This window comes from Mixophyes fleayi, chromosome 7, assembly GCF_038048845.1.
Source record: "Mixophyes fleayi isolate aMixFle1 chromosome 7, aMixFle1.hap1, whole genome shotgun sequence".
NCBI lineage: Eukaryota > Metazoa > Chordata > Amphibia > Anura > Limnodynastidae > Mixophyes > Mixophyes fleayi.
The window spans coordinates 96562508-96581097 of NC_134408.1; the positions used below are offsets into that span (position 1 = coordinate 96562508).

General features: G+C 39.8%; 1 protein-coding gene across 3 annotated transcripts in view; it reads right to left on the reverse strand.

The window, feature by feature from the left end:
- Positions 1 to 18590, reverse strand: part of RAPH1 (Ras association (RalGDS/AF-6) and pleckstrin homology domains 1) — a 136442-nt gene that overhangs the window by 59194 nt on the left and 58658 nt on the right. For all 3 annotated transcript variants that reach the window (XM_075180185.1, XM_075180186.1, XM_075180187.1), the window contains exons 2-4: positions 14650 to 14769; positions 7901 to 8006; positions 6553 to 7064 (exon numbers count right to left, since the gene is read on the reverse strand). In XM_075180185.1, the coding sequence (XP_075036286.1) occupies positions 6553 to 7064; positions 7901 to 8006; positions 14650 to 14769 (738 nt within the window). The remainder of the gene's footprint in view (positions 1 to 6552; positions 7065 to 7900; positions 8007 to 14649; positions 14770 to 18590) is intronic.

Consider the following 18590-nt stretch of genomic DNA (forward strand, 5'->3'; position numbering starts at 1 on the left):
CCTCCCTTTAGAATGTAATCCCTCGCGGGCAGGGTCCTCTCTACCTATTGCCCCATGTCTGTCTCCTGTCCCTCGTACATCCTGTCACGTAATTTTGCTGCAGTCTGAGAGAGTCCCCATAGCTTTACTCACACTCTGTGCTGCCGACATGTATTACCTCATCTATTTGTTACTTGCTTCTGTATCAGGCGCTATGGAATCTGTGGCACCTTATAAATAAATAATAATAATAATCCTATTGGGAAGTGACAATGTTATTGATAAGTCTCAGAGCAGCAAGCCTTACTATGCAACACCTGTTTTCCAAGGCACAAGTAATCCCTTACAGTCCTGCTGTGACTTTTAATTAGGGGCTAAATACAAACTGCCATTTATTGAATGCACTTTGCTAGCATTTTCAACACAAATAAAATGTATGCAAATTTGTCTGACACTAGAGCAGTGGTTCCCAAACTTTTGCAGTTCGCGGCACCCTTAGAGTCTCCAAAAAATTTTCAAGGCACCCCTCCAAAATAATTACCGAGCAGTCCCGTTTTATAAGTAGTGAAAAAGACGTAATAAATATTTAGGTCAGAATAGAAATACTTATTTAGTTGTATAAAAAAAATAATACACATAAATCCAAGGGAAAAGAATTTATTTATGTATATTTTTTCAATTATATTTCTGTTAAAGAATAATTTACAGCTAACACACTCAGTGCCCCTCTGCATCCACACACTCATCCACCTGCCCGCCCTGTCCCCTCAGCCTCTGCCCGCCCTGTCCCCTCAGCCTCTGCCCGCCCTGTCCCCTCAGCCTCTGCCCGCCCTGTCCCCTCTGCCTCTGCCCGCCCTGTCCCCTCTGCCTCTGCCCGCCCTGTCCCCTCTGCCTCTGCCCGCCCTGTCCCCTCTGCCTCTGCCCGCCCTGTCCCCTCTGCCTCTGCCCGCCCTGTCCCCTCTGCCTCTGCCCGCCCTGTCCCCTCTGCCTCTGCCCGCCCTGTCCCCTCTGCCTCTGCCCGCCCTGTCCCCTCTGCCTCTGCCCGCTCTGTCCCCTCTGCCTCTGCCCGCTCTGTCCCCTCTGCCTCTGCCCGCTCTGTCCCCTCTGCCTCTGCCCGCTCTGTCCCCTCTGCCTCTGCCCGCTCTGTCCCCTCTGCCTCTGCCCGCTCTGTCCCCTCTGCCTCTGCCCGCTCTGTCCCCTCTGCCTCTGCCCGCTCTGTCCCCTCTGCCTCTGCCCGCTCTGTCCCCTCTGCCTCTGCCCGCTCTGTCCCCTCTGCCTCTGCCCGCTCTGTCCCCTCTGCCTCTGCCCGCTCTGTCCCCTCTGCCTCTGCCCGCTCTGTCCCCTCTGCCTCTGCCCGCTCTGTCCCCTCTGCCTCTGCCCGCTCTGTCCCCTCTGCCTCTGCCCCTCGCTGTGTCCTCAGCTTCTGCCCCTCGCTGTGTCCTCAGCTTCTGCCCGCTCTGTCCCCTCAGCCTCTGCCCGCTCTGTCCCCTCAGCCTCTGCCCCTCGCTGTGCCCCCGCCGTGGACAGGAAGAAAAAAACAAACTACTCACCAATCCGGCGGCGCCCGGGACCCAGCATCCTCCTCCTTCCTCGTTTCTCACTGAATACCGGGCATGACGTCACGCCCGGCATTCAGTGAGAAACGAGGAAGGAGGAGGATGCTGGGTCCCGGGCGCCGCCGGATTGGTAAGTATTTGTTTTTCTTTTTCCTTCCTGTCCACAGCACCCCTGTGACAGCGCCGCGGCACCCCTGGGAGCCGCGGCGCACAGTTTAGGAACCTAGGCACTAGAGTCACCCATGCTGCTGTTGAAATCATTGCAGTAGAATTCCATTTGTGTTCTAGTTTTCAGATAGCACCATGGGTAAATGACCTGGGAAAGCCTACTGAGCTTCACAGAGATTCTAAACACTAGCAAAAATGCAATTAACAAACACTTATCAAACTATTGCATTTGAAGTGCGTTTTTATTAAAGATTTTATTAGCATATGAAGCACATATATAAAGTACATGTAATCGTGGATATGCGACTTAAAACTTTACTTAAAGTGGACATGTCCCCAGTACCAGAAGTGAATAAAATAGTGTAGCATTTAGAAGCAAATCAGAAGATCCTGCTGGCTTCTAGATTTGTCAAAGGAGCTAGGTAAAAGGCACATTCATTCACATCAACAGAAATGGCTCCCAAAACCTTGGGCACCAGCAGTAATTTTTAGGTGCATTGACAACCTGGCTCCTAGGATTTGTACAGCCCTTGTCTTTAGTCAGTAGCGGGATCCATTGTATGGGCTAAAATAATATGAATGAGAATGCAGTCCATCACATTCATGACAGACTTGTTCCCTTGTAAATTAAGTTAGGCCTCATTTATATTGTTCAGTAATTTCACTGGTTCTTAGCAAATTGATAGGCTTTATACTGTTCAATCCACAAATTATGCCTCCACACTGTGTAGGTGGTCCCAATGGTTAAAGAGCAGAACATAGGTCTTGATGGCCTCTGTAAGCCTTACTGCTAATGACATCACCTGTCACCTACTGAATACAAAATATACATAAGCATCATCAACCATTGCACAGACAATTTAGGGCATGAAACAGTGGTGAACAAATTGTATTTTGCAGGAGTCAATTTCAACAATTCTGTGTGTCATCTACCTTGAACTTCCTAAATTTGCAGGCTCTCAATTTTATGTCCCACATTTTCCTAGTGCCCACACTAACCCCTTGCTCTTGCTAGCTATGTGTTGTGATTAAGATAATGCTGGGCCACAAACACAAGGAAATCTGCACGTGATGGCATTGCCACCTTCAACGTACGCTTAAAATTGAATGACCTATAGTATCTTTCCAATAGGACCGCCAATGCTACAATGCCTAATATGTAATGGATGTAGTTTAGAAAAAAAAAAAAAAAAAAAAAAGAGCATACCTTATTAGGAGACCAACTACAAAGGACTACTGCAATTTGATATTCCAACATACATACTTCACACACTGTTAAAGCTGGTCAGGGCAAAGCTCATACAGAATTATTGTCCAAATTAACCACACATTGGACACAAATTGGATACGACATTGCCTTTTGGGACTCAGGGGAGTATGAGTTGCTAAATGGATGAGCTGAGATAATGTGTGACTACAGTGGGTTGACAGTAGAGAATGTGTTAATACAGAGTGGGGAGGCGGGGGCGAAGGGTAGGGGAGATGTATTATTAAAGAATGTGTTACTACTACATAGGTGAGAGATCTGTTAGTAAGGAGGTGAGGGAGACTAAATATATTACAGGGTAAGGACATGGCTTGCTCCCCATGTCACATCCGCTACATGGTTTGACCACACCCCTGCATACATCCTGATCCCCAAGGAGACTTTTTTACAAAGTTGAGAGCTATGACATTGAAGTATGGCATAACTGCAAATAGGTTCATTTTATTCGTGTAGCAAATTCTACAGATTTTTCAAATTGTGTTTTATTGCAGCCCCATCAAATTAGTACTCTCCCCTAATGTGGCCCTTGGACCTACAAAAAGGTTGTGCATCCCTGATCTAGAAGGAAACCTGGCTCTACCTTTACCACTCTCAAAAGGAATTAGTTGATCCTATATTCGTTAAGAATTCATATGATACAACTTACATTTTTTTCCTTATAACATTAGCAATATTAATATATTGTAGCGTGCCAATAAAATAAACTACTCAAACTATTCTGATGGAAAACAAAATGTGGGCACCAGTCAGTGCCTTGGTGAAAAGGAAACAATACAAAAAAACAAAAACTGCTTTTTCTCACAAGGATACACAAATAGACTTTCTTTCTAGGGTTTAGAAAGCCAATTATACTGGTAGTAGACAATTTGTGTTTAGGACTGCCAAAGATGAATACAAGATGTCCTTTGAAAATACAGTGCTGTGGGAACACACTGTCACTTCCACAGAAAGGCAGGAATCTTAGTGCTGTAGAGAAGTGGTGGTGGGGGGAATACTTTTCTCTAAAAAGAACACTTGTAACTGCCCCAAGATGCATGTGCCTATCCATGAATGTACAGCACTGTCACATAGTTACAATAAAAACTGGGAATCTGTGAGCAACAATGCCATCAACCAGAAAGGACTAATTGGGACTGTATCATCAGTAATTATAATATGTCTCGATCAACAGTATAATTTATTACAGAGCTGCAGAGGAAATGAGTGTTATAATGTAGAAATGTTCACTGACCCTCCATGTTTTGGTTTCAGATTTTTTTTCTTAAATCCCTATTTTTTTGCTAACATCACATATTTTTGCTTTTTTTCCCCCTACATTATTATTAACCCCATTAACACTAATTTCAAGTCATTTGCAGTCAATTTTGACCACCTCACAGGTCACAATATTGTTTTCATACACTTTCAAACAAAGACTGCAGCGACCTGGCTGGATGCTAAGCGACAGAGCAATGACACAAACACACGGCAGTTCTTAGCACATCTAGGAAACATTGCCACACAGCAGTGGCAAAAAAGAAAAGTGGAGCAAGATGGACTTGTCCTTTGATAATGAAATCAGTTATGGTTCATTTGATCGCTCCACCCGTACCTTGGATAACTGTGGTAATTCTACAGCTAATACATGGCGACGAGCGCTGACACTAAGAATACACACATTCATATGATACACATCCTACAACACACATGATTGTGTCAGAGTCAGGAGATGTTACCCCAATAAATGTAAATATACAGCAAACCAGGAGCCTTATGCAGAGCAAATGATGAACATATTTGCTTGCCTGAACATTTTAAAGGGCTGTCCACTGTGCAACATACAGACTATATTGTAGGTGCCCCTCTTATGTAGCAATTTTAAACTTCCACCATTATATTGTAACTAGTGCTGCGGCCTGCTACTTGCGTCTAGTCAGAAAAGTAAGTTTAAAGCTCTGAAGTGGTGAAGGAGGTGTGAGATTTGAATCGGCCAATCTAGGAGGATTATAATGAACACAGCACCTCACTGAACATGAGTCATGGCCATTTAGTCAGATGCTGTGTTTACACACACATAGAAGGAAACCGTGCTTGAAGATGGACAACCAATTTAAAGAGAAATAATATTGAAATATTCACTGTTTACAAATAATGTATAGATTTTATTTAATAACAATTAGAACTGCCTGATTATGTATTGTCCACTTAAAAGTCACTGGACGTATAAGACTATGAAAAGCAAACCAATGCAAGACAAGTAGGAGCACCCAAACACTGCAAGACTACTTTTTTATTTAAGAATATATTTAAATGAGGATAAAGTAGTATCTTGTTGAGTATGTTAGCATGAATACCCCAAGAGACTTATCTAAATGTGGTTACAAGCAAAGCAGCATGTAACTGTAGCTCAGAGTTTTATTAAAATAAACAAACCAACAAGAGAAACTAAAGTTATGTTAGTATATGTGAATATAAAGACAGAACAGCTCTGTCTGCAACTCTGGCAATACAAAGCACCAACCAAGTTTTAACCTACATGCTTTGGTAGAGATATACAAAAAGTTATATCTATGGGTATCTAGCACAATATAATCTTTACCGAGTTACAAATAAGTTTACCTTGAGGAGTGACCAGTTGTCCACTACTCATTTGAAAGAATACTTTATTGGATCTAATCTGACAAGAAACTCTCTATAGAGATGGTAAACAGAGTGCTCCATAAAAGAAATTGAACTGCCCATCCCATGATGCAAAGCCAGCAGGGTTGCCTAAGGTTACCAACCCCTGCATAACACACATTGAAATCTTTCCTCCTGGTACCCATATTTTTGAGGAGTCTGCGGATAGATTAGTGTCGCTAACTTTTTAATTCAACCCATGTAGTAAATACTGAGCTCTTTAAAGGGGTTTCCACCCCTAGCCCTATACAAGTGTTCTAATTAAAAATAGTATATTGCAGGTTTCCCTGAGTTAATACAGCTGGGATCTATACTTTCTTTTAGTTAGATTCAATAAGGCTTCATTAATGATGTATAAATGTCAGAAGAGGGGGGGGATCCTGGTTATGTGCCAAGGCCATTCCAAAGACCAATCAGGACTTGCTGTCTTTTTCACCTTTACCTACAATTATACACTATTACTAAAGTCTTGAAGAATAGGTCCCCACTGATATTAAGTATGGGACCCAGCTGCATTGAGGAAACTATTGACACCCAGAGGTCAACTCACACCAAAATACTAGTGTGTGGGAATAGGTGCAAAGCTCCCTTAATTCAGGTCAAATTTCAAAGACAATACTACTATATTGTGAAATTTGATATGTGTATTTTGATATATTCAGAGGAAATACATTAGTTTTACAATGTCAGTAGACAATTATTCAAGCATTTTATTTTATGATGAAAATGTAAACACTTTATTCTCTGTAAAACCTAAAAGAAGCCTTGTCCAAATGTATTACTGCTCACCTGAAAATCCATGATAGACCACATTTAAAAAGAGATAGAAAATTCGTAACTATTATTATAATAATATTCATAAACTTAATTTAACTTAGCAGCATTGTGCAGGGTTAATGGTTTCCATTTTTTAAAAAGCCTTACCTCAGATATGGGTTGGCCTTGTTGCAGCAGGTCTAGCTCTTGAGGTCTCATTATTTTGTCAATATCCAGGGAGTCCATGCTGGAGGCTGCCGACGTGATGCTGGAACGTGAAGAGTTGCTAACGGAACGGATTTCACTATCGCTGACTGTGCCTGCTGATGCTGTCCGTCTATGATGGATGGTTACGACTGGCTTGGCATCTTCTACAACTGTCTGCCTTGCTGCCTCATCCATACTTAAAGAGGCTTGCTCCAACTGTGCAGTGATGTCATCCAAGGAAAAATTGGCATGAGAAGGTTTGGTTATCTTTCCAGACGAAGAAGGCAATCCTCTTAAACTGCTCTGTTTGTAGCTTGTCCGGCCAGCAGGTGGCTTATGGGAAGCTCTACGGTCATGAGACTTAAGGGTATTCTTGGTGGACTGTGTACCAATGCTGCTAAGTTCCTGCTCAATGGAGCAGAGATCAGCCATGAGAGCATCTAAATCCACTGTCTCCCCTTGATTTAAAGCTTCTATAAAGAAACACAATGCAAATATGCATTATAACATATAAAAGGAAGTTCCCATTATCTATTCTACTATACATCTGGTGCCAATGAAGAAAACCAGTATTTTCGTATAATACATTGCCTGTTTGTTCTGACTGGTGTCAGTTCATGGAGTGAAATCACACTCTACACCTTTTAGAATAGGGCCAACTGGCAGCCAACAAATCAGCTGAGGTAGGTAGGTGTCCTATCTAGTATCACTAAAATATCCTATTTTGTGATAAGTATATTAGTAGACTTCACCCATATAAATAAACACTGCCACGTATACAGGTCACAATTAACTTTAGTTTTTATTTATTAAAGGTACAATGACAGCCCATGAACACATTGCCTATAGCTGTTTAATATTTTATTTAACCAGTAAGAGACCACAATGTGTAACAGTGGCTTGGTGTCATAATGTACCGTCACATAATTATTAGAGGAATGGATATCTTAAATGACAATATTTTTAAACTAAGCATTGTTCGTACAGTAAATTATCTACTGCAGCCCATTCAACACATCTCTATCCATTAAATACTTGTCATTCCTGCATGCTGACCTTGAGGTAGAAACCAAGATAAAAAAGGTTTGCATTGGCAGATTACACTTTGTACAGTGTTATTCCTAGGGGAGCCTCCCACATAGCACAGAATCTCTGCCCAGCTGCAGGAAGTGAGCATGGTATACATCTACAAACCTTTAGGAATTTAACTTTTTGGACTTGATCGTAATTTGATTGCAGGAACACTTACAAATTTGTAATGGATTTGGTATTCTTAAAATAAGGGTTACACGTAAATATCAATTCTTACCATTCAAGTTGTACATAGAAAACCGATATGAGAAGTTTGCAAGGTTTGTCTCTTGACGCAGTGGTGATCTTTTAACCGGCTCCTCTGGCTTCTCAGTATCCAAACTCTATTTGCAGAAATAGGAAAAACATAATTACAAACTAGGTCTAGATAAAGTGGAATCGCCAAAATGTGATCAAGAACCTCATTTGCAGACAGATCTATTTCTACATACTTCACTAGTTCAAATATTTTACATATCTATAAATATGTATAATCATTAAAATGCTGCATAGTGTAAAAATGTGTCATATAGCACTGTAATCATTATAGAGTGAAAAATCCATCAGTATCTGCCAAATGGCAAGCACAGAGAGACAGTCAGGAAAAGGAGTCATTTACAGTTTCAGCTATAGCGGTCAGCAATGGAATATGGTAAGTACTACTAATAAAAGTACATTAAAAATACAATTTGTTAAAGGAAAGATTTCACCTCCCTTCCCAGGAATTTTATAAATACCTGCAGCTGAGACACTGGTTTAACTCCCTTCCCAGACTAGGTCTACCTATTACAACACCACCGTCCTTGCTGTTCACTAAATTAACAAAAGGCGATAATAGAGCCAGCATTACCTTCTGGTACCACTATACCCTCCCCTCTACATCAGAAAATAAAACCAAAATACAATTGCAGTGGGAATCTGACCTTCAACTAGAGTTGGAAAGTGAAGAACGGGAAGCCATTTTCACAAACTCGTTCCGAATGTCCAAATGTATAAATCACACAGAAATGATGATAAAATTAATTAATAGATTGTATCTTACTCCAACTAGACTTCATAAATTGTGGCCTTCCCAGTCGAAATTTTGCTGGCGGCAATGCAATATTCCGGGGGATTTGATACATATATTCTGGAACTGTCCCCATATACAGTCGTTCTGAGTACAAATCTTCCAGTTAGCCAATAAGGTTACTAGACAAAATCGCTCTCCTACCCTGGAGGTGGCATTACTGCAACATTACCCCCCCCCCACCCCCAGTTTCCATCATATGCTAAATATGTCTTTAGTCATATTCTGATTGCCGCAAGAGCCTCCTTAGCTCAAGGTTGGAAGTCACCACAGATACCTTTGATATCAAAAGTAGTGGCCAAGGTGCAATTCAGCTTTGAAATGGAGACAGAGGGGATGCCCTACTCCACAGCCACCTCGTCCCCGATGATGAAGTAGTTCAGCTGGCATGTGTATGTTACGGACGGAGAGGGAGCGCGTCCAGACCGAATAGACTGATTTACTACCTGCATCTCCTACACTTAGCGAAGTTCCTCAATGTTCCTATTAGTAGTTCCCTGGTGAGCATTAGACCAGTGTAACTTTCACGAATTGGAAGGGAACCTATTGGGTTCCCCCCTCATGTGTTCAATATGGTTTAACAGCAGAATTGTTTAATGTGTTCCTCCCCACTATGTACCCCTTCAATCCTTCCCCTTTTTACTTTTGTGTCCTTTCCTTACCCCCATCTACTTTCTGTACCCCATAATTTCTGAAAAATGAATAATAAAAATACTATTGAAGTAAAAAAAAAAAAAAAAATAATAACAATGTGTTGCTAAAGAATGGAAGGGGTGAGAGTTTAAAAAAAAAAATGGGGGAGATACCATTTAATATTGGTATTAAAAATATAGTGTCCCTTTAATCTTCCTGTAGTCAATGGAATTAATGGTGTTCTGTTCACAGTTGGAGGCCAAAAGAATGACAACCATGTCCTTCAGTGAAGAAGTCTGACATGCATATAAAAATATTTACCCCTTGCAGTCAAAATTAAAGAGGATATATAAATATATAATAAAGATATAAAAAAAAAAAATAGTAAATATAATCATTTCTATTCCCTTTGTCAATACTTAGCTGCCAAAGGTAGTTCAGCTTCTGCATCCTGTAGTCTTATTGAAAATGTCTCTAGTAAATGTAAGGTTATGCCACATATTTTTGATAGTATTAAGGTCAGGACTACTGGACCACTTTAAGACATTTATTTTGTTCATTTTAAGCAACTCCAGTGTCGCTCTTGCAGTGGTCTTTGGATCACTGTCCTGTTAAAATGCAAACTTCCCCCCCAGTTTAAGCTTTTAGCAGAGGGTAGCAGGCTTTCATTCATTATTTGTCTGCAATGCACACCAGTCATCATTCTTTTGATCCTGACAAGACTGTCATGTCCACTGAATAGCATCCTCATAACATTATACTACCACCACCATACTTCATGGTGGTTGGTTTGCAGCAATTGTTTTGTGTTACACATAACTCAGAATTCTGGACATGTTCCACTTTAGTCACAGACTTTCTGCTAAAGCTCTGCATTTTATAAATGGTATTTTGAAAACATCTCCTTCCATGTGACCCTTTTTGTAGAATGCCTTAAAGATTGTTGACACATGTAGCGCATGTATTGTACATTAACTTCCATTTCAGCCACTGACATAATGAACTGTTCAGTGTCACAGTTGCCATTGCTGTAGCTTCTCCAATCACTGCCTTTTTGAACTGGCAACTAACTTTAGGAGGAGGTCTGATCTAGGCAGCGTGGCTGCAGTTTCAATTCTAAAATGGTTGCACTCAGTATGAAGGATGTCCAATGACTAACAATGATCCCCTAGATTTGTGCCACTCTATAAACATTTTTCATATCTGGAATGCTCTTTTCTCTACAGTTTAAAACTTTTTAAAAAAAAGTCCCAACCATACTGTAGGATCTCATAGAGAGATAAGTATTTACAGTTTAATGCAACAATTGGTGAGCCACTCAATTCTTGCACTGGTGTAGGTAATAAAGACTTTGTGGACAATGTAAAAACACGCTGCGGTAACGGATGTTAACGCCGCTAATCGCATTGATAAAATAAAAAAAAACAAAAACAAAAAACCTAAAAAACCTGTGTTCACTGCAAATCATCATTAAAATCTCACTGAGACAATGAGGCATCACTTTGCTAAATCAGCAATACTGGCCCGGAGCGAGAAAAATTAACTTTTCCAAGCCCTTCTGAGAGGACATGTTCATGTGTAACCTTGCTGGCCGGTTCACGCATGCGCAGTGCAACTGAAAACTCATACTTGAGTTTTGAGCTCCGCTTAGAAAAACAAAAACAAGAAATGACTAGTAAAATAATAGAAGAAAATATAAAATCAAAAAATGTTATAAGTATATTGATCATTGGGCTAGGCCAGGCCTCCTCAGGGGAAGAACGTTACTTCCTGACATAAGCGCCCTTTTTTAACATGGTTTTGTGCACATGTCACCACCTCATCATTCTTCTCCATCACCTCATCCTTCATCTTCATCGCCACATCCTTAATCTCCATCGTCTTACTGTTCTAAAACCTCTCGATACACAACGTTTCTGCTAAACACCTTATCGCTGTGCTCAATCAGTCTTCCTTGAAGGGCAGTATTCATAACCTGCACTTTCACATCACTGCTTCTCCATACTCGTGAAAATGCAACATACAATTTTCCATGACCAAACACAGGCTCTGGTAAATACCCACACGGTCAAGTGTTTGACCCTGTGACTTGTTAATGGTCATAGCAAATGCCGCCTTCAAAGGGAACTGCCGCCGTCTTAGCTTAAACGGCAGTCCTGTTTTAGTTTGAGCCCTCAACTCGTAAATTTAGCCTTTACTACCCCTCCCACGGGGGGAAGGGGGGGGGTGATGGAAGTTAACCGACTTCACTATTATAAGTTTTTTTGTCAAATAATGTCAGTATACCAAATTTCAGGTCAATTGGATGAGCCCTTTCTGAGAAAATATTTTTTTCCCCTAACACACGCCGCTAGGCTTATATATATTAGATATACCACCACAATGATTATTAGATAGGCTTCCCTCATGCTTCGGCAAAACCTGACTTATCTTACATCTTCAATTACAGAGTGAAGCCCTATCATTGTTGAAAACACTCATTTTCGCCGCCAATAGGACTTTGCTCCCTATGTTAAATATGCCCCACTGTGTGGGCCATTATAATATCTAATTTATCCAATTTGAACTTCGAATTACAAGTGTCATTTTGAATTACAAGTGTCATTTTGATTTGACATGCCATAAACCCTACTTCAATCAAGTTCAGAATCTGTGGCAAGAAAATTGAAACTAAAATGTGAGGCTGAATATTATTTCAAGGCATGTATGTAACATATCAACATATGTACATATTTCTAGCGAACTAGTTGTATAGAAACTATCCAAATGTGCTTCCTGCTCTGAAATTGAGGGAGGGGTAAAGAAAAATGATTGGATTTTGAAATGTATCTACAGTATAAGAGTCTGCTTTGAACTGTTGAGAGTACTTTAAAATAAAAGAAACAGATGTTGTAGCTCCTCTCGCATCTCAGATGTTATTGGTGACTCATACAAGTGGTATCCATTGATCAGTGCAATGTAGTAAGAGTGTCCTTTATAATTCTTAAAATGAAATCACCACTACTGTGAGATGTCAAACCATTACACAGCACAGATATATCTCATCTGTTGCTGAACTATACCTTCCATGAAGTTACATAGGAATGCAGTTGAGGAAGAACTGTAGTGGACAAACATTCACATTTCTGTTCAGCAATACAAATGCAATTTACTTCTCCATTGTTATTGCAGTCTGAACTACATTGGCCAAATCAAGATTGGTGAGAGTTCCAGTCAATTACTATAAATTCTGTATTCATAAATTGTTTATTCATACTCATACATAAAAGTACACAACACACACAAGGCCAAACACCACATGTTAAACCAGAAAGTACAGAAACTACTGTTTCTAACCATTTAAAAAAACAAAAGAGGTACCAGATATATGCTGGTTACTACTAGAAGAAATTCATAGTTATTTGTTGCTACAAACTATACTCTGTTTGAAATGACAGACTTCCATCAACCCAAATTACAATGTCTACCTATAGGGGTGTCCCTTCATACATTTGCTTCTGTTAGGAATTCTGATCTGCCATGTTATCCTCACACTAAGCTATGGCATTTAGTACAATCAGTAACCCAAAGTTTTACTCTGTCCTCTTTTATCTTATAAGGCAACACCCTACAACCCTGATCTGCTGAACTCTGCATTGGCAACATCTGAAAGTCCAACTCCATCAAGAAACTCATCCATCCACCTAGCAGAACTGTGGGTTTTGGAAGACTGTACCCCTTCCAGTGATGTAAATACTACTGTCTCACCAGTCTCAGCCCAGGAGAATACAAATTAAAAAAAACAAACAACTAAAAAAAAACAAAAAAAAACAAGATCATGAGTGTGGGTTGAAGTCAGCAACAGGTCCGAATGTCTTCTGACACAGACTCGGGAGGTAGGAGAGACACCCGGGAGAGAGGTCTGACCTGCATCCCCAGCTCCAGGAGGAAAAACACCAGCTGCTCCATTTCTGACAGACAGGAGGGGAAGGCACAGGAGGACACAGTGACATGCAGAGAGCAGTATCCCACCCCAACAGTGCTGTTTGGAAATATAGTGCCCTGGCTGTCACTCTAAACTCTGATCACCTATCAGGAGTGTTGGCCACAGGAGTGGGAGATGTATAATGACCCAATTTGACCGCCATATACACATATATAGGCAAGTCAAACAGACAGACCTTCTACTCTTCCTTTGTCAACTGCAATGTATTTACACATTTATGAAGCTTGAATCTCACTTATTCTTGTATCAACACAAATGTATGGTATACAAAAGAAGAAAAATTTTCAGTCTGTAAAGAACCTCAAAGCAGGGCCTCAATTACCTTTCCAATAAGTTCTGCTAAAATTTTAATCCAGAATTGACTTATATTGACTTACTCATGATACTGTGACAATAATGTGTACAAACATGAGGTTTCTCATCAACTAGACCATGGACTTGGCACTACCTGTGTTTTTCTTGGGGTGTCTTAGACTTAAGACCAACAATCCCATAAAATGAAAGAGCCTTGCCAGGCAAACAAGAAACATTATGGAGAATAAACAGCCAGCCCATGATATTACAATGGAGAATGATATGTTACAATGTGCTAATTAGTAGCTTGCTGTGCAAAATGAAAAATAGTTTAGCCATGTAATTTTATTAGAACAAAACACAGTACATTGCTTAATAATATTGCTTTCTGATTCTTTACTTGGGATATTTGGTAAGAACTGTTTAATTCCACACACACCCATGTTGTCCGTGACTAAGATTTCTCCATTCATAGCAACATAAAACTAGAAAGGATGTAGAATAAAAGGAAATGACTACTAAGCATTTTCTTTAATGAAAATGTTGCAAATGTCATTTACATAAACTGCTACACAACATATAAAAACATTTATCTGCACTGTTTTCTTGGGTAGGACAAGTGAGTGCCCCTTTTCATGTGAAGCAGATGGCCATAGTAGTAAAATTTGTTTTAATATATTTTAAAATTCCTGCTCATAGGTGTTCAGTAAACATCACAAGCTATATAGTTTCTGGTTATGAACAGTCAAACTGTAACTTTGACTGGAACTTCTGAAGATCCATTAAGGACGTATATGTTGGCTACACAAGTTAGAAGAAGCTGATCATTGTATCACATCAGAATAAATCTGCATATTTGTAGCCAGCATTTTGTGATAGAAACATAACTTTTGGCCTTTCACCAAACATTTCCATAGACATATCAGGACAAGAAAGTGCAAAGCCCATTTTAGAAGATTTGATGTAGATTGATTAGTAACCAAATTTCAGTTGGTTATGAGGTTACCTGAGTAAGTTTGTCCAGTTCCCCGAGCCAGGCTCCAAACATCTTGTCCAGGTCCTGGTCTTCCTTATCACTGTCCTCCTCTGCCCCATGGTCAAGTTCCTCATCTGATAACTGCTCCATCTACAATAAGGCAAAGAAAAGATTCAGCATGTACATATCTACAGTTACCTGCATTGACATGAGAAAAGCCCATAGAAGACATAAGAAGCATGAAGTTTAACAAACCATAAAATGAAAAAGCAGAAGGGCATCAGTTACATTTAAGTCAAATGTATTTAGTGAGAGTAGTAGAGATTCTCCACCAAGACACCATTTCCTGTTTGAGGTTTCTGCTACACACCATTCCCAAACCCCATAGATAAAACAGAGGTTTTGTGACCAGCAAATCTATTTCTGTAAATTAAAGCACATGAAACAAGAAGGGAACCACAGCACACACTGCGGGTAGAAAATGCTTTTGTCTAACAGTCTTGTGAAATAATACATTCTGGGTTTCTTATCCTTTGACAGCATTGCTAAACAGCAAAAACAATACATATCCGCCCTTAAATAGAAGGTAGTCATTAAAAAAAAACAAAAAACAAAAGCCAAGAATAAAAAAGTAGTTAAAAAAACAAACAAAATTAATGGAGTCAATGTATGACAGAGTTGTAATTGCTGTCAGGAGGCTCACACTCAAAACACACACAGTAAGAATGACAATACGGTTTGTCCTTAGGTGCACCATAGCGCCTATTATCTTAAGAGATTATGGATAATAACTGAAGAGCACAACGTAGCAAAAACAAAACAAAATGTAACATGCTGTGTTGATGAGTACATAGGCTGCCCTAAAGAAAGTGTCTCAGAAAAATAGCCAAGGTTACATATTTTATATATAAAAACAATCCCATACTTGGTGTTAAATAAAAACAAAAAACAAAACTTGTGAACAAGACAAACATTTGCTATAGTTATGTACATTGGGGCCAACATTTACATAATATAAGCTACCAACAAAGGGTGTAAAATAAAACAAGAAATCATACAATGCAAGGGTCATTGCAAAACTTTTCCTACAGATGAGCTTACCAAGACTGAGAGTTTCAAGAAGAGGCAAAATGTTGCCCTAACTTGGCATTCTTAACATATGCAAAATGCTGATCTAGAAAAACTATGATACAGTCACTTCCTAGACTAAACATGCATCCCTCACACCCAGTAAGAGGGTAGAGACAATTTAAAGAAAGACATTTACAGATCTTCCGGAATTACAAGGCAAAAGAATAAGGCATTTTTTTCATTGATATTCATCTGTTCTCGCTACCTTGAGGTGGCGAGTATTGTGGCCGTACTTGTAACGCCGAGTGCTTGTTAAATAGACTTTTCCGTGTTTTGTTCATTTTAGCTGATTTAACATGATGACGAAACTCATTTGTGCTGAATGAACAGATTTCCAAACGATGCATTAAATAAACTGTCAGTTTAAGCTAAATCTAATATATAAAGTCAATAGGTTGCTAAATATCATGGATGAAAACATTGCAGTAGTTTAGACAAAAAAAAACAACCCACAACCATTATCTCTATTACCAAAGAATCTGCTGTGAAAAAGAGCAGGAATCTTTCTGCCATAATCCTCCCTATAGACAACAATGATGTGCAGCCTGTCACTGCTTTATGACATGTAACAGAATTTCATGTATTTGTTTTATAAATGTTTCCACCATACTGTTATTCCCCATGTAAGGATATTCCCTGTACTAAATGTCAAGACATGTGCGTCCTCTTAACTCAGCCCTGACACGTGATGTTTTCCTGTCATCATGAAACGGTTTATGGCACTATCTCCTAAGAACTTTCTGGATAAAAACTTCGGAATCATCATTAGCCATGCCTAGCTAGCCTTTTAGATTCAACCAAAAAAACATAACATACAAGACATTTGTGACGTACAGTGTGTGTGTCACCCCATGAACACTGGAAAAATATCTGCTCTTCTCCCCTTATTAACCAGTTTATATACCTCATGGAAAAATGTATGTTGGCACCTCTTAATGTTTTTGCCCATTTCAGCCACACCCATTGCCATCGCATGCATAAAATCGAGCATATAGTCGACACCGTCAGATGACAGCTTTTCAAAAATATGGTAACCTAGTGAGGTTAAGAGGGTGGATGAGGAATAATATAAGAATGCATGATGTGGTGGGTTTTGAGAGAACGCCTGAAGGTTTGAAGACTAGATGAAAATCTTATTGTGCGAAGAAACGAATTCCACAGAGTGGGTGCAGCCCGAAAAGAGTCCTGTAACTGGGCATGGGAGGATGCAATGAGACTGGAAGAGAAATGCAGATCTTGTGCAGAACGGAGGTGTCGAGTTGGGAGATTATTTTCTTTTAAGACAAGCGAGGTGCAGTTTTGTTGATGGCATTGCATTTTAGTAGAAATATTTTACATTGGATAGGCAAATCAATGTAGTGACTGACAGTGTGACTCCGCAAAAGAACATTTTGCAAAGAAAATCAATCAAGTCGCTGTGTGCAAAATAGAATGTAGGGGTGAGACACACAACAGCCTCTAGAGTTAACTGAAAATGGTGTGCAGCACAAAAAAATATCCAGTGAGCAGCAGTTCAGTGAGCAAAAGCGTCTTGGTAATGAGAAAGTTCAGAGGAGAATGATCAGACTGGTTCAAGCTGACAGAAAGGAGGCAGTAACTCAAATAACCAAGTCTTACAACAGTGGTATACAGAAGAGCATCTCTGAACATATAGCACGTCAAACCATAAAGTGGGTGGGCTAAGGAAGCAGACCACACCGGGTTTCACTCCAGTTAGGCAAGAAAAGGAAACTGAAGCTACAGTGGGCACGAACTCGCCAAAACTGTACAGGTGAACACTGGAAAACTGTTGCCTTGTCTGACGAGCCTTGATTTCTGCTGCAATACATGGTGGGGGTCGGAATTTGGTGTAAATAATATGAATCCTTGACTCCATCCAGCCTTGTATCAATGGTGCACACTGGTGGTGGTGTAATGACATGTGGAATGTTTTCTTAGCATATATCATCATCACCATTTATTTATATAGCGCCACAGGTTCCGCAGCACTGTACAGAGAACTCATTCACATCAATCCCTGCCCCACTGGAGCTTACAGTCTAAATTCCCTAATATACACTCAGACAGAGAGAGAGAGACTAGGGGCAATTTTAATAGCAGCCAATTAACCTACTAGTATGTTTTTTGAGTGTGGGAGGAAACCGGAGCACCCGGAGGAAACCCACGCAAACACAGGGAGAACATACAAACCCCACACAGATAAGGCCATGATATATATATATATATATATATATATATATATATATATATATATATATATAGGTCACTTAATATCAATGAGCATTGTTTAAATGCCACAGCCTCCTTCAGTATTGTTGCTGACCATGTGCATCCCTTTATGGCCACAGTAAGCTCATCATTAATGGCTACTTCCAGCAGGATAACACGCCATGCTACAAAGCACATGTAATCTCAGGCTGGTTCCATGAACATGACAATGAGTTCAGTGTACTCCAATGGCCTCCACATTCGCCAGACCTCAGTCTCATAGAACACCTCTGGGATGTGGTGGAATGAGAGATCATCAACATGGATGTGCAGCAGACAAGTCCACGGCAACTGCGTGATGTTATCATATCAACATTGTCCTCAATCTGTAACAAACTTTTCCAACACAATCCTTGTTGAATCCATGTAATGTAATAAAGTATTCAGGCTGTCCTGAGAAAAAAGGTGGTCCTACCAACTAGAAAAGTGTACCTTATAAAAGGAGGCTAGTGAGTGAAAGAAAATATAAGTTATATACACACAAATATATATATATATATATATATATATATATATATATATATATATATATATATATATATATATATATATATATACATATATATATACAC